The sequence below is a fragment of the Sciurus carolinensis genome, chromosome 4, assembly GCF_902686445.1.
Source record: "Sciurus carolinensis chromosome 4, mSciCar1.2, whole genome shotgun sequence".
In the NCBI taxonomy this organism is placed as follows: Eukaryota; Metazoa; Chordata; class Mammalia; order Rodentia; family Sciuridae; genus Sciurus; species Sciurus carolinensis.
This window is the reverse complement of record NC_062216.1, coordinates 176,595,740-176,612,884: the sequence shown is the minus strand read 5'-3', so window position 1 is coordinate 176,612,884 and position 17,145 is coordinate 176,595,740. Positions and strand designations below refer to the sequence as shown.

General features: G+C 61.2%; 2 protein-coding genes across 5 annotated transcripts in view; one reads left to right on the top strand and one right to left on the bottom strand.

Moving 5' to 3' along the window:
• Tubgcp6 (tubulin gamma complex associated protein 6) overlaps positions 1 to 5,766 on the top strand; it is an 18,756-nt gene extending 12,990 nt beyond the window's left edge. The window contains exons 14-25 of one of the 4 annotated variants that reach the window (XM_047549065.1): positions 154 to 292; positions 599 to 670; positions 757 to 2,221; positions 2,394 to 2,452; positions 2,611 to 2,758; positions 2,843 to 3,011; positions 3,090 to 3,231; positions 3,458 to 3,652; positions 3,728 to 3,863; positions 3,933 to 4,146; positions 4,217 to 4,416; positions 4,500 to 5,766. In XM_047549065.1, coding sequence (XP_047405021.1) covers positions 154 to 292; positions 599 to 670; positions 757 to 2,221; positions 2,394 to 2,452; positions 2,611 to 2,758; positions 2,843 to 3,011; positions 3,090 to 3,231; positions 3,458 to 3,652; positions 3,728 to 3,863; positions 3,933 to 4,146; positions 4,217 to 4,416; positions 4,500 to 4,591 — 3,031 coding nt within the window. In that variant the 3' untranslated portion in view covers positions 4,592 to 5,766. Of the gene's footprint in view, positions 1 to 153; positions 293 to 598; positions 671 to 756; positions 2,222 to 2,393; positions 2,453 to 2,610; positions 2,759 to 2,842; positions 3,012 to 3,089; positions 3,232 to 3,457; positions 3,653 to 3,727; positions 3,864 to 3,932; positions 4,147 to 4,216; positions 4,417 to 4,499 lie in introns of those variants that run through there. The other 3 variants (XM_047549066.1, XR_007108280.1, XR_007108279.1) reach the window with 3 other exon arrangements.
• Positions 4,629 to 17,145, bottom strand: Selenoo (selenoprotein O). Its single transcript, XM_047549069.1, is given in 11 exon segments — positions 4,629 to 5,088; positions 5,162 to 5,318; positions 5,435 to 5,620; positions 6,105 to 6,255; positions 9,062 to 9,342; positions 9,777 to 9,907; positions 11,530 to 11,716; positions 13,230 to 13,433; positions 16,551 to 16,905; positions 16,908 to 16,968; positions 16,970 to 17,145. Coding segments are annotated over 11 exon segments (2,004 nt in total). The 5' UTR covers positions 17,105 to 17,145; the 3' UTR covers positions 4,629 to 4,932.

The window sequence follows — 17,145 nt, the reverse complement described above, 5'->3', positions numbered from 1 at the left end:
TGGCCTACTCAGTGAGTCCCGCGGGTTCTTCGGGGAAGACATAGGGCAGGGGCCTGGGGAACATGGCCACGGGGACATTCCTGCCTGTCTGGGTCCTGCCCACGGACAGGGTAGTGACTGTGGTGGCCATGTTCTCTCTGCACATGGCTCCAGGCAGGCACTGGTCGACCACTACAGCAAGTTGTCTGCAGAGGCAGCTCGTCGGGAGCAGAGGGCGCTGTGGAGAATCCAGAGGCACCGACTGGAAAGCGCACGGCTTCGTTTTTTCCTGGAAGATCAAAAGCGTGTCCAGGTATTGCATTGACGTTGGGTGGCAGCTCTGCTGGGTGCCACACGTGTCTGAGCTCCTGGGGTGGCACGGCTGCACCGCTCCTCAGGCTGCTGCAGACGTGTGCTGTCCCCGGGCGCCAGGGCGTTGCACAGGTGCAGGTGACCAGGCCCTTGCTGAGTCCAGCACAGGTGCCATCTCCAGTGTGTGCGGGCAGAGGGACTTCCGGGGTGGGTAAGGGATGCCCTGTGGAGGCTGTGCTGGGCTGGGCACCAGCTCGACTGGAACTGCACAGAGCTGCTGCCTCTGTCCCGCTGGCTTGAATTTCAGGAGATGCTGAAAAACATGGCTGAGGCTTGCCAGCCCCAGGAGCTGCTGCGTGACCCGAGTGCCTGCTCCCAGGTGAGGGCCCAGTGGGAGCACTGACCGTGGGTCACGTTAGATGGCTGGAGGACCACGAGACCAGGCTGGGTCGTGCACTGTTGCAGGTCACATCTCCGGGCCCCACGCGCCCAGACAGAGGTCGCACCTGTGATTCAGGACCCACAGAGCTGCGCTTGGCTGCCTGGGATTGCCCAGGCAGGCCGTGTGTGCCCACACTGCAGGCCGTCGAGTCTCCAGCGGTGGAGTCGGGTGACTCGGGGAGCAGGCTGGCGGAGGGGGCCGAGCCATTCTCCGCTGGCCTCAGCATCACAGACTTCCTGCCCACAGATCCCAGGGCTGAGCAGCCCGTGCAGACCAGCAGGGCCCTTCTCCTGGAGGAGGCGCTGCAGACCATCAGCTCAGACCTGCCCCCCGCTGCCCCTGGGGAGGTCCACGTGGCAGCTGGCACGCAGCCTGCCCAGCTGCGGGCTTACGACTTCAGCACCACCCTGAGGCCGGCCGCAAGCCCCTCGCCTCCATCAGGGCCCCTCCAGGCTGTCCAGGGCAGCTCGGGCGCCCACGCGAAGCTCGCTGCTCATGGCCCCGACACACAGGTGGCTTTGCCTCCCCAACTCAGGCCTGCTGATGAGGGAAGCAGCCAGCCCACAGGGCAGCTCCTTGGGCCCGTGTCAGACGCCAGCATCAGGGTGGGTGAGAACGTGGCAGACGTGACTCCCTCCCGGCCACGGTGGAACATCCACGGGCACGTGTCAGACGCCAACATCAGGGTGGGTGAGAACGTGGCAGACGTGGCTCCCTCCCGGCCACGGTGGAACATCCACGGGCACGTGTCAGACGCCAACATCAGGGTGGGTGAGAACGTGGCAGATGTGGCTCCCTCCCGGCCACGGTGGAACATCCACGGGCACGTGTCAGACGCCAACATCAGGGTGGGTGAGAACGTGGCAGACGTGGCTCCCTCCCGGCCACGGTGGAACATCCACGGGCACGTGTCAGACGCCAACATCAGGGTCGGGGAGAACGTGGCAGACGTGGCTCCCTCCCGGCCACGGTGGAACACCCACGGGCACGTGTCAGAAGCCAACATCAGGGTCGGGGATAACGTGGCAGACGTGGCTCCCTCCCGGCCACGGTGGAACATCCACGGGCACGTGTCAGACGCCAACATCAGGGTGGGTGAGAACGTGGCAGACGTGGCTCCCTCCCGGCCACGGTGGAACACCCACGGGCACGTGTCAGACGCCAACATCAGGGTGGGTGAGAACGTGGCAGACGTGGCTCCCTCCCGGCCACGGTGGGACACCCACGGGCACACCTCCCAGTCACCCATGATGCTGGGGGTGCTCTTGTCAGAGATGGAGCCCAACCTGCCCAGGCCCCACCAGAGCTGCCCTGGCCACGTGTCCCAGTCAGGCGCCAGCCTGGAAGTGCAGGGCCCTGCCTGGGAATGTGGGCCACAGCTACCTGCAGACACAGAGCCTTCCATCTGCTCTCCCAGTGTGGGCAGTCTGCAGACCTTGCCCTCTCCTGTGTCCAGCACTTTTGGAGACAGTGTCTCCAGGGAGCCAGGTCAGAGCGGAGCAGCGGGTGGTCAGGGTGGGGGCCGTGGGGCCCACAAACCTGGGAGGGTGGGAGTGTGTGAAGCCCCCCGCAGGGTGCCTGGGCTCTTAACCAGGATGCAGGGACTCCCTCAGCAGGTGCTTGGTCCTGATGTCCCCTTCCACCCGCTTTGTCCACTCAGGCCCAGGGAAGAGTGGTGACGATGAGGACCTCTCTCCAAGCTGGCCTGCAGCCTCTCAGGTCAGGGTGGACGCGCCCGGGGAGGGGAGCACGCAGGGGACGTGTCTGCATGCGTGGCACGCCCCGGCCTGCAAGCCCTTTCCTCCTCCAGCACAGCAAACGGGGCCTGGGGGGCGGTGTGCTGGGTGGGGCGACACCCCTTTGCGTTTGCTTCTCAGGAAGGCACAGCTGCCCCAAGCGCCCCAGACTCCAGGGAGGCGGCGGCTGAGGAGGAGGCACAGCGCCGGGGCGGAGAGCAGGCCTACGTGGCAGGCCTGGCCAGGATGTACTGCCTAGAGCCCTATCCCGACCGCTACGAGTCCATGTGTGAGTCTCTGGCCCCACGGCGCAAGGCAGGAGCCCGGGTCAGTGCCCCTGCACGCTGTGCTGACCCCTGTCTTGTTCCCGCAGCAGAGCCGCCTGCTGCCCACCTGGTGCACCACGTGCTTCCCCGGGCCTTTGCCTTCCCGGTGGATCCCCGGGTGCAGCCGGCTGTGGACGAGACTGCAGTGCAGCTCAGCGAGCTGCTGACGCTGCCCGTGCTCATGCAGCGCTCCCTGACCGCCCCGCTGGCTGCCCAGTGAGTGCCCGGCTGCGCAGGCCCGCGCGCCCACCCCTGCCCAGCCTGCCTCCCACTCTGACTCCGCCCGCTCCCCAGCGTCTCCCTGGTGAACAAAGCTGCCGTGGACTACTTCTTCGCCGAGCTGCACCTGGAGGCACACTTTGAGGCCCTCCGGCACTTCCTGCTGATGGAGGATGGGGAGTTTGCCCAGTCCCTGAGTGACCTGCTCTTTGAGAAGGTGACCCTGGATGTGGAGGTGGAGTTGGGGGGAGTTGTGCCACGGGGGAGCCCCACAGTGGAGTGAGGTTGGCACTGGCCATTCAAACGCCACTGCCCCTGGCAGCTGGGTTGCCTGGCTGCATGGCACAGCCTGGGGCACTGGGGATCAGGCGGGCACTGCAGCCCTCCTGAGCAGCCTGGCTCCTATCTGGCACTCTTGGGGACTTGTCCCTTTCCCGCCTCAGCTTGGGGCTGGGCAGACACCTGGGGAGCTGCTCAACCCGCTGGTCCTCAACTGCATCCTGAGCAAGGCCCTGCAGTACAGCCTCCACGGGGACACGCCCCATGCCACCAACCTCTCCTTTGCCCTGAAGTACCTGCCTGAGGTGTTTGCTCCCAATGCCCCGGATGTGCTGAGCTGCTTGGAGCTCAGGTACAAGGTCAGCAGTGCATCATGGGCGGGTGTCACAGGGAGCCCTGTCCCATGGGTCAGCCACTGAGCAGGGCTTTCCCAGCAGGTCGACTGGCCCCTCAACATCGTGATCACTGAAAGCTGCCTGAGCAAGTACAGCGGCATCTTCTCCTTCCTGCTGCAGCTGAAGCTCATGATGTGGACACTCAAGGACGTCTGTTTCCACCTCAAGCGCACAGGTGAGGGCGGTCGGCAGCCGCCTCCCTGGCAGGGGGCTCCGGGCTGTGCTCACCCTCTCTCCTCTGCAGCCCTGGTAAGCCACACGGCTGGCTCGGTGCAGTTCCGCCAGCTGCAGCTGTTCAAGCACGAGATGCAGCACTTCGTGAAGGTCACCCAGGGCTACATTGCCAACCAGATCCTGCACGTCAGCTGGTGTGAGTTCAGGGCCCGGCTGGCTACAGTGGGTGACCTTGAGGAGATCCAGCGCGCCCACGCAGAGTACCTGCACAAGGCTGTCTTCAGGTGAGGCCCAGGGCACCTTGGTGGGCCACTGTGGGGCCAGCAGCCCACTAGCAGCTCTGCCCTCCCCTAGGGGCCTGCTCACAGAGAAGGCGGCGCCTGTCATGAACATCATCCACAGCATCTTCAGCCTGGTGCTCAAGTTCCGCAGCCAGCTCATCTCCCAGGCCTGGGGCCCAGCCAGTGGCCCCCGGGGTGCTGAGCACCCCAACTTTGCTCTCATGCAGCAGTCCTACAACACCTTCAAGTACTACTCTCACTTCCTCTTCAAAGGTGAGCCCTCCCCTAGCCAGGCCGGGAGGGGGCAGCCAGGCCCCGGGCAGGGCAGAAGCCTGAACAGCCTGCTGCCTCCACAGTGGTGACCAAGCTGGTGAACCGCGGCTATCAGCCCCACCTGGAGGACTTCCTGCTGCGCATCAACTTCAACAATTACTACCAGGACACTTGAGGTCCCTCTCCTGGGCAGGGACTGGGGTCAGGGAAGGAGGGCAGAGTCACCATTGGCCTAAGGAAGCTGTTCTTTATTTAGTTCCCCTGGAGAGTGAGGTGGACAGAGGGGACTGCCACTGCCACCAAGGCCTGGCCCCTCTGCACCCCCTGCACCCAGGAGGTGGAGCCCTTGTCCCCATGCGCTGAGGACTGGGCTGGGTGTGCTGCTGAGCTGGCCTCTGACAGGGACAGGTCAGGGACTGACTGGAGGTCTCTGCCTTCATGGAGAGACAGCTCAGGGCAGCCTGGCACGTCTCGGCAGCTCAGCAGCACCGGGAGCCTCGGGAGGTGCCGAGGCCACTACGAGGATCATGTCACGCACAGCTCTGCTGCCCAGAGTGGGGGCCTGCTGCTGTAGGAGTGCCGTCCGTGGGCTGCCCCCGCAGCCTCGGGGCCCCCAGCCGCCTCCCCGTCACTGTGGTATGGAGACTCCAGCAGCTTCAGCACCCGCCGCACCTGGAGGGAGAGCTGGGTCAGGGACGCTGGCCAGCCCAGCCTCCCAGGGACAGCGGGGATGGAGCAAACTTGCCTCTGAGAAGTCCCCGTTCTCGGCAGCCTCAATGGCACTCTGGGCGATGTAGTTCCTCAGGACGTACTTGGGGTTGTTGGCCTGCATCACACGCACTCGCTCTGCCTGCCAGGCAGCCATGTCACCAGCCCCCGCCACGTCCTTTTCCAGCCGGACTCTGGAATCACAGCCCGGTTGCTCTTTCCAGCAGCAGCAGCCACAGGCCCTCGTGCAGGGTCATCTGTAGCCACCTGAGGTGGCGGCTGTGGCAGAGGAGCGGGCACACGGGCTCACCTGTACTCCTGCAGCCAGTCAGCCCAGCGGCCCCTGTTCCTGCTCTGCAGCTCCTCGGGGCTCAGCTGCTCCAGCTGCGACTGCTGCTCCACACGGTCCAGCTCCCTCGCGAGGTTCGCCTGGGTGCCGATGAGCGCGAAGAGCTGGGGGTTGGACTGCGCCAGCATGAGCATCATGGAGAGCTGCCTACAGGGAGGCAGCGTGAGCCTGCCAGCCAGGGCCGCCAGGCTCCGCCCCGCACGGGCACCGCCGCAGTCTGCTGCTTGAGGCCTCGGCCCACCTCCTAACAACGTGTGTCTTCCTGGCTAATCAGTAAAGGCGTTTCTGTGTGACCAGCTTTGGTTCTTACTCAAAAGCCATGGTCAGCACTGCCCGGGTCTCATCCTGGGTCTGGGCAGCACTCTGCACACGGCATGCTCATCCTGTTGGGAGGTGGCAGGAGGCGCCATCTGCCTGGGACCGAGTGCCATGGGCTCTTGCCAGGTAAACCAGAGCCGTCCTGGGTGCCCACGTCAGGCTCCCTGTGCTCTCTGACCAACAGGCCCAGGTTGCCCCCGTTCCCAGGAGTAGGGTGGTTGTAGCTCCCCGACCCCGGGTCCCCAGATCCTTGTTCTGGGTGTTCCTCCCCTTTTGAGAGCAAACCCCATGGCAGCAAGGCCTGAGTACCCACCGGGGATCCATCTGGGGCCGGAAGGCGAGTCGCAGCTCCTCCAGGGAGGCACACTGGGAGGTCAGAGAGGTCAGGAACTCTGCCAGGCCTGGTGACTGTGGCTCGAGCGGGAAGGAGCTCAGCAGGGAGAAGGTGTTCGTGAAGTCGGCACCTGCATAAGGGCTGCTCAGGTGGAGGCGGGCACATGCCAGCCTACGCTCCCCCATACCAACCTGTGTCCTCTCTCGAGTGCCTGCTGGGCCCTGACTCCTGACCCTTCAGCTGCCACCCATCTGCTGTGACTCTAGGTTGCTCACAAAACTGGTAACATGGCCTAAAGCTGGCACCTGGCCTTCATGGCCATGCCTGCCTGTCACGGGAGCCACTGCCACCCTCAGCCTTGTTTGCCAACGCCTGGGCAGAAGGAACCATGGCATCCCCTAAGAAAACATGGAAAAAATAAACAGAAGGAAACAAGAAGTGGACCAGAACAGCATGTGGTGGGGCATGGCTGACAAAAGCAGAAATGGAGAGATGCAAGACATGCAGAGAGCAGCCGACAGCCCGACTGCCTCCCCTGGCGATCGCCTCCACAACCAAGGGGCCCGCCGGCAGAGCAGACCGAGCGGGTGACCACAGGCTGTCTGCAGGGGCTTGCTTTAGACTCAGATGGAAAGTGAAGAGACTTCCATGCGAACGTAGCCCAGAGCTGAGCCTGCTTGGATGTCAGACGAAGCAGACCAGAGACAAGAACAGCCACCACATCAGGCAGATGTACACACGACAAAGCAGACAGCTAACGGACGGAGGAGGAACGAGGAGGAACGATGGCTCTGTAACAGGACGGGCGTCGGCGTCTAATGCTGCAGCACTCGGTGGTGGGCGGAGCATCCGGGCGGGCCAGGCCGGCACATGCCAGCTAGACCAGGCAGCTCCTGCTCGGCAGGGACTTCTGCAAGGGCGTCACCGAGGCCACAGTGGGAGGAAGCCAGAGATCACCCCAGGGCTCTGTGTACTGTTCGTTTCATCAACAGTGGGAATTATTTTTGGTGGTACCAGGGATTGAACCCAGGGGTGCTCTACCACTGGGCCACATCCAGGAGTCTTTAAGATTATGTTTAATTCTGAGATGGTCTTGCTAAGGTCCCAGGCTGACCTTAAACTTGCCATCTTTCTATCTCAGCCTCCCAGTGGCCGAGATGACAGGTGTGCACCACCACATTCAGCTTAAATACCATACTCTTCACCAACCAGTGGGTTAAAAAAGAAATCACAAGCAAAATTATAAAATACTTGGAGATAAAACAACATGCAGCAAGAGCTGTGCTCAGAGGAAAATAAACAGTGGTAAATGTGTTCATTTTAAAAAAAACTAAAGTCACTCTACTAAAAGCAAAACAAAACCAAAAAAGAGCAAAATAAGACCAACGTTAGCAGAAGAGAATGAAGTCTGGTTACAAGGATCAAAGGGAAGTAGGAACTGGTTCTTGTAAAAGATCAACAAAATCAAACTTAGCCAGACAAAAATGGGCCCAGGTTGGGAATGTGAGTGAGGAGGACGTGGTGGAGGACACCGCTGACCCCACGTGTGAAGTGCCCAGTGTGGGATGGGGCTGCAGGAGGAGAGGCAGAATTTCCCGAGAGGCAGTTCTGCCAGGCACAGTGGCCACGCCTGTGACCCCAGCTGCTCGCAAGTTTAAGCCAGCTTCGCAGGACCTTGTCTCAAGGGGGAAAGGGCCAGGAACAGAGCTCAGTGATCGCACACCACTGGGTTCAATGCCCAGTGCCAAAGAACAAAAAACCCAAATCAAACCAAGAAGACCTAACCACAACGCCTCCAAACTTCTCTGGGAAAAAAGGAAAAGGGGACAGTAAGCAAGGCTCTAGCTCAGAGGCCAGCTCTGCCTGGATGTCCACGCCAGGCACTGCAAGGAAACTACAGGCCAGCCACCCTCAGGAATGCAGGGCAAACGTCCTTGATAGAAGACCAGCACACCAATTCAGGGAGGAAGTACTAACCACTCTCCCTCACAGCCAATCAGGCTTCACCCCCCAATACCAGGGAATCTGAGGGGGGCATGACCTTAGGGTTGCCCTTGACGGGTGCAGGAGAAAGCACCCCACAAGTCCTGTAGCTTCTCAGGGCGAGAAGGGTGAATCAGGAACAGAAAACCTGACTGGCAAGAGCTGCATGCAAAAAAGCCCCCAGCGGGTCCTGAGATGAGAAGGAAGGGTGCCCCCAGGCCAGACAGAGCCAGGGTCCTGTGCCCACGTTAGCCACTGCTGCTCGACGTGGACAGAGCCAGGGTCCTGCGCCCACGTTAGCCACAGCTGCTCGATGTTGTGCCAGAAGCAGTGGTGCACTGGACATGGTCTGGCAACCCTGCTGACCACCTGCAAGAGGGGAAGCAGGGACCCAGACTGGGACCTGCACCCGCACCTACACAGCAGCACTGTGCACGAGTCAGAAATGGAGGTGACCTCGCCTGCAGCGTCACCCTGTGCAGGGCCTCAAAAGGTGTAAGATCTGGACAACGGTCACACTTGGAAAGCACAATGGTAGGTGCCAGGGCTGGGAGGGAGCTAGGGGTTGGAGTTCCAGGGAGGCCAAATCTGGGTTCAGGATGGTGGTGATGGCCGCAGGACATGCAGGCGTGCTCAGAGCCACAGCTGTGCACCTCCAGGAATGGTAAAGAAGGCCAGGCCTGGGGTGCACACCTGCAAGCCCAGCAGCTCAGAGGCTGAGGCAGGAGGATCTCAAGTTCAAAGCCAGCCTCAGCAAAGGCAAGGTGCTAAGCAACTCAGTGAGACCCTGTCTCTAAATAGAGTACAAGATAGGGCTGAGGAGGTGGCTCAGTGATGGAGTACCCCTGAGTTCAGTCCCCAGGACCTGCCCCCCACCAAAAAAAGGGGGAAAAGGACAAATTGCACTCTGCCCACCATAATGCTGTGGGCTGGCTGCAGCGAGTGCCGCTCACCAGTCTGGCGCATGGTTTCCAGGAGCCTGGCCACCAGTGTACCATCCTCCTCCTGTGCCACACGCACGAGGCCCAGCTTCCTGCGCATCTTCTGCAGGTAGTGCCTTTGGAACTCGGAGTCGAACTCCTCCTCCAGGATGGCCTCGCCCAGCGCCTGGGGCAGCTCGGGCTCCAGCGCCTCGGCCAGCTTCTGCAGGTTCCACTTGCACACCTCGGGTTGCTTGCTGTAGGCGTAGCGCCCGGCGTGGTCTGAAGCGTTGCACACGTGGTCAGGGTCGTACCTGCCACACAGGTGAGGTTGCAGGGCTGTGAAGGACACACCCAGAGGGCGTGTCCTGTGTGGCCACCGCTCTCCTGTTCTGCCCTATCCCTGGAGTGGCCCTGACTCTTGAAGCTGGGCTCCTCAGCCTGCCAGGGACCAGAAGACCCTTCCTTCCTGCCCACCACCTGCTCCCAACCCCACAGCACAAGGAACCTTTCTGAAATGCTAGGGAGCTCATGCTGCTTTTGCTCAAGACCCTCCAGGAGATTTCTGCTTCCAGGAATGGCCAGTCAGGTGTAGCTGAGAATTAAACACCCAAGAAAGACTTGTGCAAGCAGTCCAGCGCCCCGGGTCAGGTGCCCCCTTCCCTCGCCCCGGTGTCGAGGCTGGGGTCTGTGCCTCAATGTTCAGGCTGCCTGAGGCCCACCATCTGCAGTCCAAGGGGCCACTCACCTGTCCAGGAAGCCGAAGGGCCCGTAGTCAATGGTAAGCCCCAGGATGCTCATGTTGTCGGTGTTGAGCACACCGTGGCAGAAGCCGACACACTGCCACTCAGCCACCATGCGGGCTGTGCGTCGTGTCACCTGGGGAAGGACAGATGCTGGCAGCCCCTCCCCGGGCCTGCCCCACCCGAGAGTCAGCACAGTGAGTGATCCTTGCTCGCCAGTGAGGTCTGGGTCTCTGCCAGGCCCTTCCGGTCCCCACAGTGCTCAGCCTCTGGGTGAGCTGGCGTGTGGCCCTGGCTGCCACGGGCTCTACCTTTCTCTTACACACCCACCATTCTGGCTTTTAACCTAACAAGAAAAGTCAGGCAACCCAGACTTGGGCTCATCATAAAGGCCCCATGGGCACCAGGAAGGACCATGAGGCCTGGCACCGTGTGCCTGGGTCCACACTGCAGTGCCCCGCAAGCTGCTGTCCCTCCACACTGGGTGCCACAAGATGGGGCGTGCCTGCCAACCCTGCCACTCACCCCGCCCCCCACCACACAGGAGAGCAGGAGCTGTGGACTGCAGGGCTGCACCCAAGGCCCTCCCTGCTACCACACCCCTGCACGTCTTGCTTCACACGGGGCAGATGCACACATGCTCCTGCGAATTGGGCAGCGCTGCCCTTGCAGCTTCAATGGCAGACCAAGGCTCAGAGGGGTGGAGCAACTGACCAGACCACCCCCCCACATCTGTGCCATGTGGTTGAGCTGGTCAGAGGAGTGGCCTGTTGCACAAGAGGCCCACAGACAACTGCTTAGTACCGCTGCTATTAACCCATGGTGCTCCAGCCCAAGCCACTGGGCAGAGGGGTCTGGGCTGCAGCCGTTCCCTGGTGGCACGTGCACCACCCTCCCGGGACCCCCACCTGGCCTGGAGCTTCCTTTCCTCTCTGCCCACAGGCTGCAGGTGTGGCCCACTCGCCATGTCCTGTAATTCCCGATCGAGTAGGTGAGTGTGCTGTCTGTAGAAGGGGCAGGGGCCCGGACCCCAGCTGGGCAGTCTGAGTTTCCCCCAAATCTCCCCAGGTTGGCTGCTCCCCCACTGGTGCCAACCCAAGGAGGCGGCATCCAGCACCCCAGCCAGCCGCCCCTTACGGGGCTCTCCCCAGGCCAGGGCACCGCTGGCTCCTGCAGGTGCCCCCGGCCCCACCGTGCTCAGAGCCTGACTGGTGTGCTTGCCAGCCGCCAAGCCACAAGTCCGCAGGTGACGGCACTGGGGACGAGCTCTGCCCTCAGCTGGAACGATGGTGTTCAGCAGCAGGCAGGGCCAGCACGGTTTGGGTGTGAGATGTCCTCCAAGGCTCGTGTGAGACAGTGGACACTCAGAAGTGGAACGACCGGGTCGAGAGCGCCCTGGCCCAGCCAGTGCGTTGACCCCACAGGGACTAACTGGGTGGTGACTGGGTGTGGCTGGAGGAGGGGTCACTGGAGGGCGCCTTTGGGGTTTATATTTTGTCCCTTGTGAGCAGAGCTCTCTCTCTGCTTCCTGGGGCCATGTCCTCAGCTGCTTTCCTCCGCCATGATGTTCTTCCTCACCTCGGGCCTGAGCAATGAGCCAGCTGTCTGTGGACTGGGACCTCTGAAACTTGAGCCCCAAATAAACTTTTCCTCCTCTAAGATTGTTCTCGTCAGGTCTCCTGGTCACAGCTGCAAGAAGTCTGACTGAAACAGGTCCTAGGTTCCTGACGGGAGGCCCTGTGCGTGGCCTCCACCTACCTCCCGGAAGAAGGCGGCGTTCCTCGGCACGTGGTCACTGTCGTGGGTGTGGGCAGCCTGGATTTCAGGGTAGAAAGAGCCGATCACGTAGTCGAGCATCTGGACTCTGATGTCATTTCGCCCCACACTGGGACCAGCACGCCCCGTGTGCTCATCAGTGGGCTTAAAAATCTCAAAGGATCCAAACCTGAAGGGGAGATCCAGGTGTTTGACAAGGCAGAGACCCTAGCACCTTGTGAGAAAAAGAAAAAAGGAAGCAGCTGAGGCCCCTAGACCTGTGGCTCGAGGGAAAGAAAGCACCTGGCCAGGCAGCAGGCCACCAGCTCCGGAGACCTGCCCACCTCCAAGCAGAGAGCCCCCGTTCCAGCCACCTGGGGCCCATGCAGGCCTATGGCCCAGAAATGGCCACACTGTTTCCTGCCTCACCCCGACTCAGGAGGGTTCTCTGCCCACCCCCAGCATCCTGGCAGGGAGGGGCAGGGGCAGCTCAGTTCCAGGTCAGAGCGGCTCTTAGCAGGAGCCACAGCAGGTGAGTTGGAGGCAGTTTTGGTTGCCATAACTGAGGCTGCTTCTGGCAGAGGCCGTGAGGACGTGGCTATTGCAAGAGACACAGGACGCCTCCAGCAAGTGTCAACAGAGCCACCATGAGGCAGACCTGGGCCCTGGTTCCTCCTACTCCCCCCTGGGCAGAAAAGGCCAGAGACCCTCACAGTCTGTCTCAGGCATGAGCAGCTGGTGGCTGTCAGGGACAAGGTCACCCCGGCTCTTGGTTCAGGGATCAGCTCTGTAATACTGAAGTCAGGCAGCAAGGTGACAGCAAAGATAAGCTTGGTTACACAGAGGAACTTACCTTATAATGAGGTTTCTCACTGTCAGAAAGTAGCTTTATCGACATGGGGAAACTAGCTGGGCGCAGTGGCACAGCCTGTGATCCCAGCGGCCTGGGAGGCTGAGGCAGGAGGACTGCAAGCTCAAAGCCAGCCTCAGCAACTTAGCGAGGCCCTAAGCAACTCAGTGAGACCCTGTCTCTAAAATATAAACAGGGATGTTGCTCAGTGGTTAAGTGCCCATGGGCTCAATCAATCCCCAGTACCAAAAAACAAAGAAATAAACACACAAAAACCCCTCCAGGGTTGGATTGGAACTTGAGAGACTGTAGTGAACTCTACTTCCTTACTGTTTTCAATAAACCTAGATGTTTACATATTGTCCCCGGCTGTCCCTTGGGAGCGTCTGATAGCAGTGAGCACATGGGTGTGGTGGCTTATGGAGGAATGGGTGGCCTGAGGGAGGAAAGCATCAGAAAGGACTCCAGTCACTGGGCAGCTGAACTGCATCTGGACAGTTGGGGATGACCACGAGGACTACAGCACACCCGCTCTCAGCAGCCTGCTGCTTTATGACACTGAGACCATCTCCTTGGTCAGTTTTAGGTAGTTTTTTGTCTGAAACTCCTAGGAACCTGCTGTTTGGGCAGCCCCTCCTCCCAGGCAGGGTCCTGCAGGGGTCACCCTGCCCACCAGCCCCACTGTCCACCAGAATGGGACAACCAGCCTCCTGCACTGAGTCCCTCCTGCGCATGAAGCACCCGCTCAAGGCTGGGCTGAGGGGCTCCTTTGTCCTGCTCGGCCTTCCAGCTGCACAAGCACCATCTGACTCTAGAAGCAGGTGTGTAGACAGGCCGGAAGGACCGGCATTACCTGATGAAGGAGGGAGCTACACGCAACACAACCGTGCACTTTTCGTGTTTTGGATTACCATCATAGAACACGTCTCGCACCACCGTGGACTCAGAGGTGACACAGGCCCCAGCCCGTGTGGTGGGGACCCCCAGGTGGAACATGGCCTCGCTGCAGAGGAACTCCCGGATGCTCGACCGCAGGACCTTGCGGCCGTCGGCCTGTCTGAAATCAAACACAGAGGCCCATGCCCGTCAGGCAGGTGTCCACTTGAGGAAAGAGGCAGCCGAACAACCCTTTGAGCCCACTGGTTCTTGTGAAGCTCTGACAGCACTGTAAACAGAGTCCGCCCAGCGTGCCTGGTGTGGGAGCCATACACCCAAGCCCAGGAGAGGACAGAGGACCCGCCAACCCCACGCACACCCTCAAGCCTACAGGCTTCACCCAGAAGTGCACTGATCCACCCACAGCAACGCTCACTGTGACACAGACACACAGCAGCACTAACTGCAGTACGGAAAAACCTGAACCCGGCACGAGGTCAGTGCAGGCTCCTGCTCATCAGGGCCAGATGCACTGCCCAGAGACGGGCGCCCCAACAGCTCGGCCCCCAGCACCACTGGCAGGGAAGCCAGGCCCTGAGCACACAGTGGGCAGCAGAAGAGCACATGGGCACACAGGGCGGCCGCACCTGCTTCTGGGTGACAGGCCCAGACAGGTGCTGCCCACCAGACACCCAGCCCGAGAACCGGCCGAAGCAGCAGAACTGCCTGTGCTGGTGGGTTGCGTGGCTTGGACTTTTGCACTGAGCCTGTCACTCTTTCAAAAGCAGAGCACACAGAAAGAAAGCAGTGGCAGCAGAGCACACGTGCCTGGACGGGCCACATCCTGGTCATGCTGACCTCAAGTGCCCTGCCCAGAACCCAAAGGGACCCACAGTGCGCCCGGGTGAGGGCTGTAGAGGTGGTGGCTGGGAACACGGCGGAAGGCAGGTGTCAAAGAGCACGCCCACGCGGGAAGGCGAGGAGCAGCTTCCACCTCAGCTGGACACAGGGGAAAGGGCACCACAGGGTGGACCACTGCCCTCAGGCACGAGTCTGGATGCTGGGCTCAGCCCTAGACTGACTGGTTCTCTGAGCCAATGGCCTTAAGGTGCTGGGCAAACCTCGACCTGCCCACCCTCACCTGTGAGTCACAGTAGGGCTCACTCCAGATCTGGCGGGGCCAGGCAGTGACCCAGGGTGACAGTGTCCACCTCAGGTGGCTTCAGTCCCTTCTGCCCCTTGCTTGCCACCTCCTGGACGCTGAGGAACTGTACCAGGGCCTGAAGGGCCCAGGCCCCGTGTCTCCCACGGCACCCCACCCCTCCAGCTTTGGGAATGGCTCCTCAGCCGAGCAAGAGTCCCCAAGGTTCCACAGAAGCCAGCACAGTCCAGCCAACCTGGGATCTGATAAAACCATCCTGAAGGCCAGCAGTGTGTCCCGTGAGCCTTGTGGCCTGCACTGCCATGGGACTTTCGTTGGTATTCATACTGTGATTCTGATTTTTGCTTTAAGAACCGTGCCTGGGCAATAAGGCACACTGCTTTGCTTTGGGACTGAGGCCCAGGTGTGAACCTTGCTGAGCCAGCTGAGAGGCCTGTCCTGGAACCCCAATAGCCACAGCAGGCAGGGGTAAGAACCAGCTACTTGCTCCTCCAAACCACACCTGGAGGCTGACAACCACCTGGGCTTCAGCCTCATCTAGAACTGTTGAGGCCACATGAGAGGAGGCTGGGCCTGAGCAAATATTTTCCTCTTAAAGGAAAATATTCTAGCCAGGTGTGGTAGTGCACGCCTATAATCCCAGCTTCTCAGGAGGCGGAGGCAGGACAATGGCAAATCTGGGGCCGGCCTGGGCAACTTGGCCACAGTATTCTACAATACCTCAGGTCTTGAAACACCGAACAAAGCCCTTAAGTCTTCAAACATAAAAAATATTTTCTAAGGCTGGGGGAGGAGGGCCATTTCATCCCCAGCAGAGCAAAAAAAGGGGGAAAAAAAAAAAAAAAGCATCTTCCAATAGCAAATTAATTTATTTCACAAGCTGGTCTTTACAACTGGTAAAGATAAATCATCATCAGGATGAAAACATGAACTATAAGGATGTTCACAAAAAGAGGTCTCTGAACACCATCCAGGCAGGTGCCTATAAACAGGTTGCTGGGGACAGGTGGTGGGGACCTTGCACAGCTCAGTAAATGTACTGAGATAGAGCTGAAAGGTCTGGAGACTGGGAGAAGAGGAAGAACCAGTCATTCTGAGAATCTAGCCAGGGAGATGAAAATGGAGATTGGTGGGAGATGGTGGGTATGTCAGTGGATGGAGAGAAAAGGGATGAAAGCCCAGATTTAGAATATTAAAGCATAAAATGCAGGTTGTCTATTTTTAAGTCACTGAACAAGCACAGTATGGGCAAGTATGTGAACTGCAGCCTGGTGTGGTGGTGCACACCTGTAATCCTGGGAACCAGCTGGGGAGGCTGAGGCAGGAGGATTGCAAGTTCAAAGCCAGCCTCAGCAACTCGGTGAAACCCTGTCTCTAAATAAAATAGTAGTACCAAAAAAAAAAAAAAAAAAAAAGAACAGCAGTGAAAAGCAGCAGGCCTACTGCGGTACAAGTTTCTCTGGGGCTGACTTTCTGGTTCTGCACCCAGGCTGGCTTTGGAACACCCGTGCGGGGGTGGGGGGGTGGGGGGGTGTGACCTGGGAAATGCACGCAGGGAAGGTGGGTCCGAAGAGCTTCTGTCCCCCAGAGGGCAGGGTGGGTCACCCAAGCCTCTGTGAAGGAACACAGGCTGAGCTGTTTCGGGGAGGGGCACTGCCCAGGTGGCATTTGGAGGAAGGGTGTCTGGAGGTCAGTCCATTACCCCACCTAGGAGCACCGGCCTGGGGAGCCCCAGTGAATATGGGCGTCATGAGAGTAATTCGTGGAACTAACTCCAAAGTTCTTTGCATGTCATGAGGACAGCGTGGATGGCCAGCGGTGCTGTGCTCTTAACGGAGAGATGCTCCACTGGACAGAAGAGGCAGTGGGATCCCCACCGCCCTCCCCGGGTCGCCACTCGGCGGGAGCCCAGGCAGGGCTTCCTGTCCTCTTGCGGGCCACGGGGCACTTCCCGGGGCGGCTTCGCTTCCCCCTGCCCGCTCCGCCAGGGTCACGCTGTCCTCACGACGCTCTTCCGATCAAGGCCGGCCCCAACCCGGGAGGAAGCGCTACTGGGCACGAGCACGCGCCGCCTGCCCCTGCTGAAGGGCGCGGGCGCGGCCCTGGGGTCACCCGCCTCCCCGAGCCCCAGCGCACCTGGAGAAGGGCGTGGGGCCGGCGCCCTTGAGCTGCAGCTCCCAGCGCTCGCCGGCCGCTGTGCACACCTCGCCCAGGTACATGGCGGCGCCGTCGCCCAGCTGCCCCGCGAACTGGCCGAACTGGTGCCCGCAGTAGCAGTGCGCGGCCGGCTCGGCGCCCGGCAGCAGCGCGTTGCCGCTGAAGAAGAGCGCGGCCTCGGCCTCCGCCTCGGCCTCTAGCGCGGCGGCGCCCAGCCCCAGCAGCGCCAGCGCCGGCCCCGACAGCGCCACGACGCGCGGCTGCTGCAGCGGGGCGGGACGCGCGCGGCTGAAGCAGGCCCCGGGCACCTGCCGCGGCGCGGACGGCGCGCCTCGGGGCCCGGCGGCGGCGTCTCCACCGGCAGCGCGCGCAGAGCACGGTTGTCGAAGCGCAGCCCCCGCCAGCCAGCGCGGCGCGGGCTCCATGGCGGCGGCCCAGGCGGAGCAGGGAGCGGGCGACAGGCGGCCCAGCGGCTGCGGCCGGGCGCGGGCGACCGCGAGCGAGGCTCGACGCGCTGAACGGAGCGAGGCCATCCGTCGCGCCGCCCCGCGCCGCGCCGCCCGCCGGAAGTCCC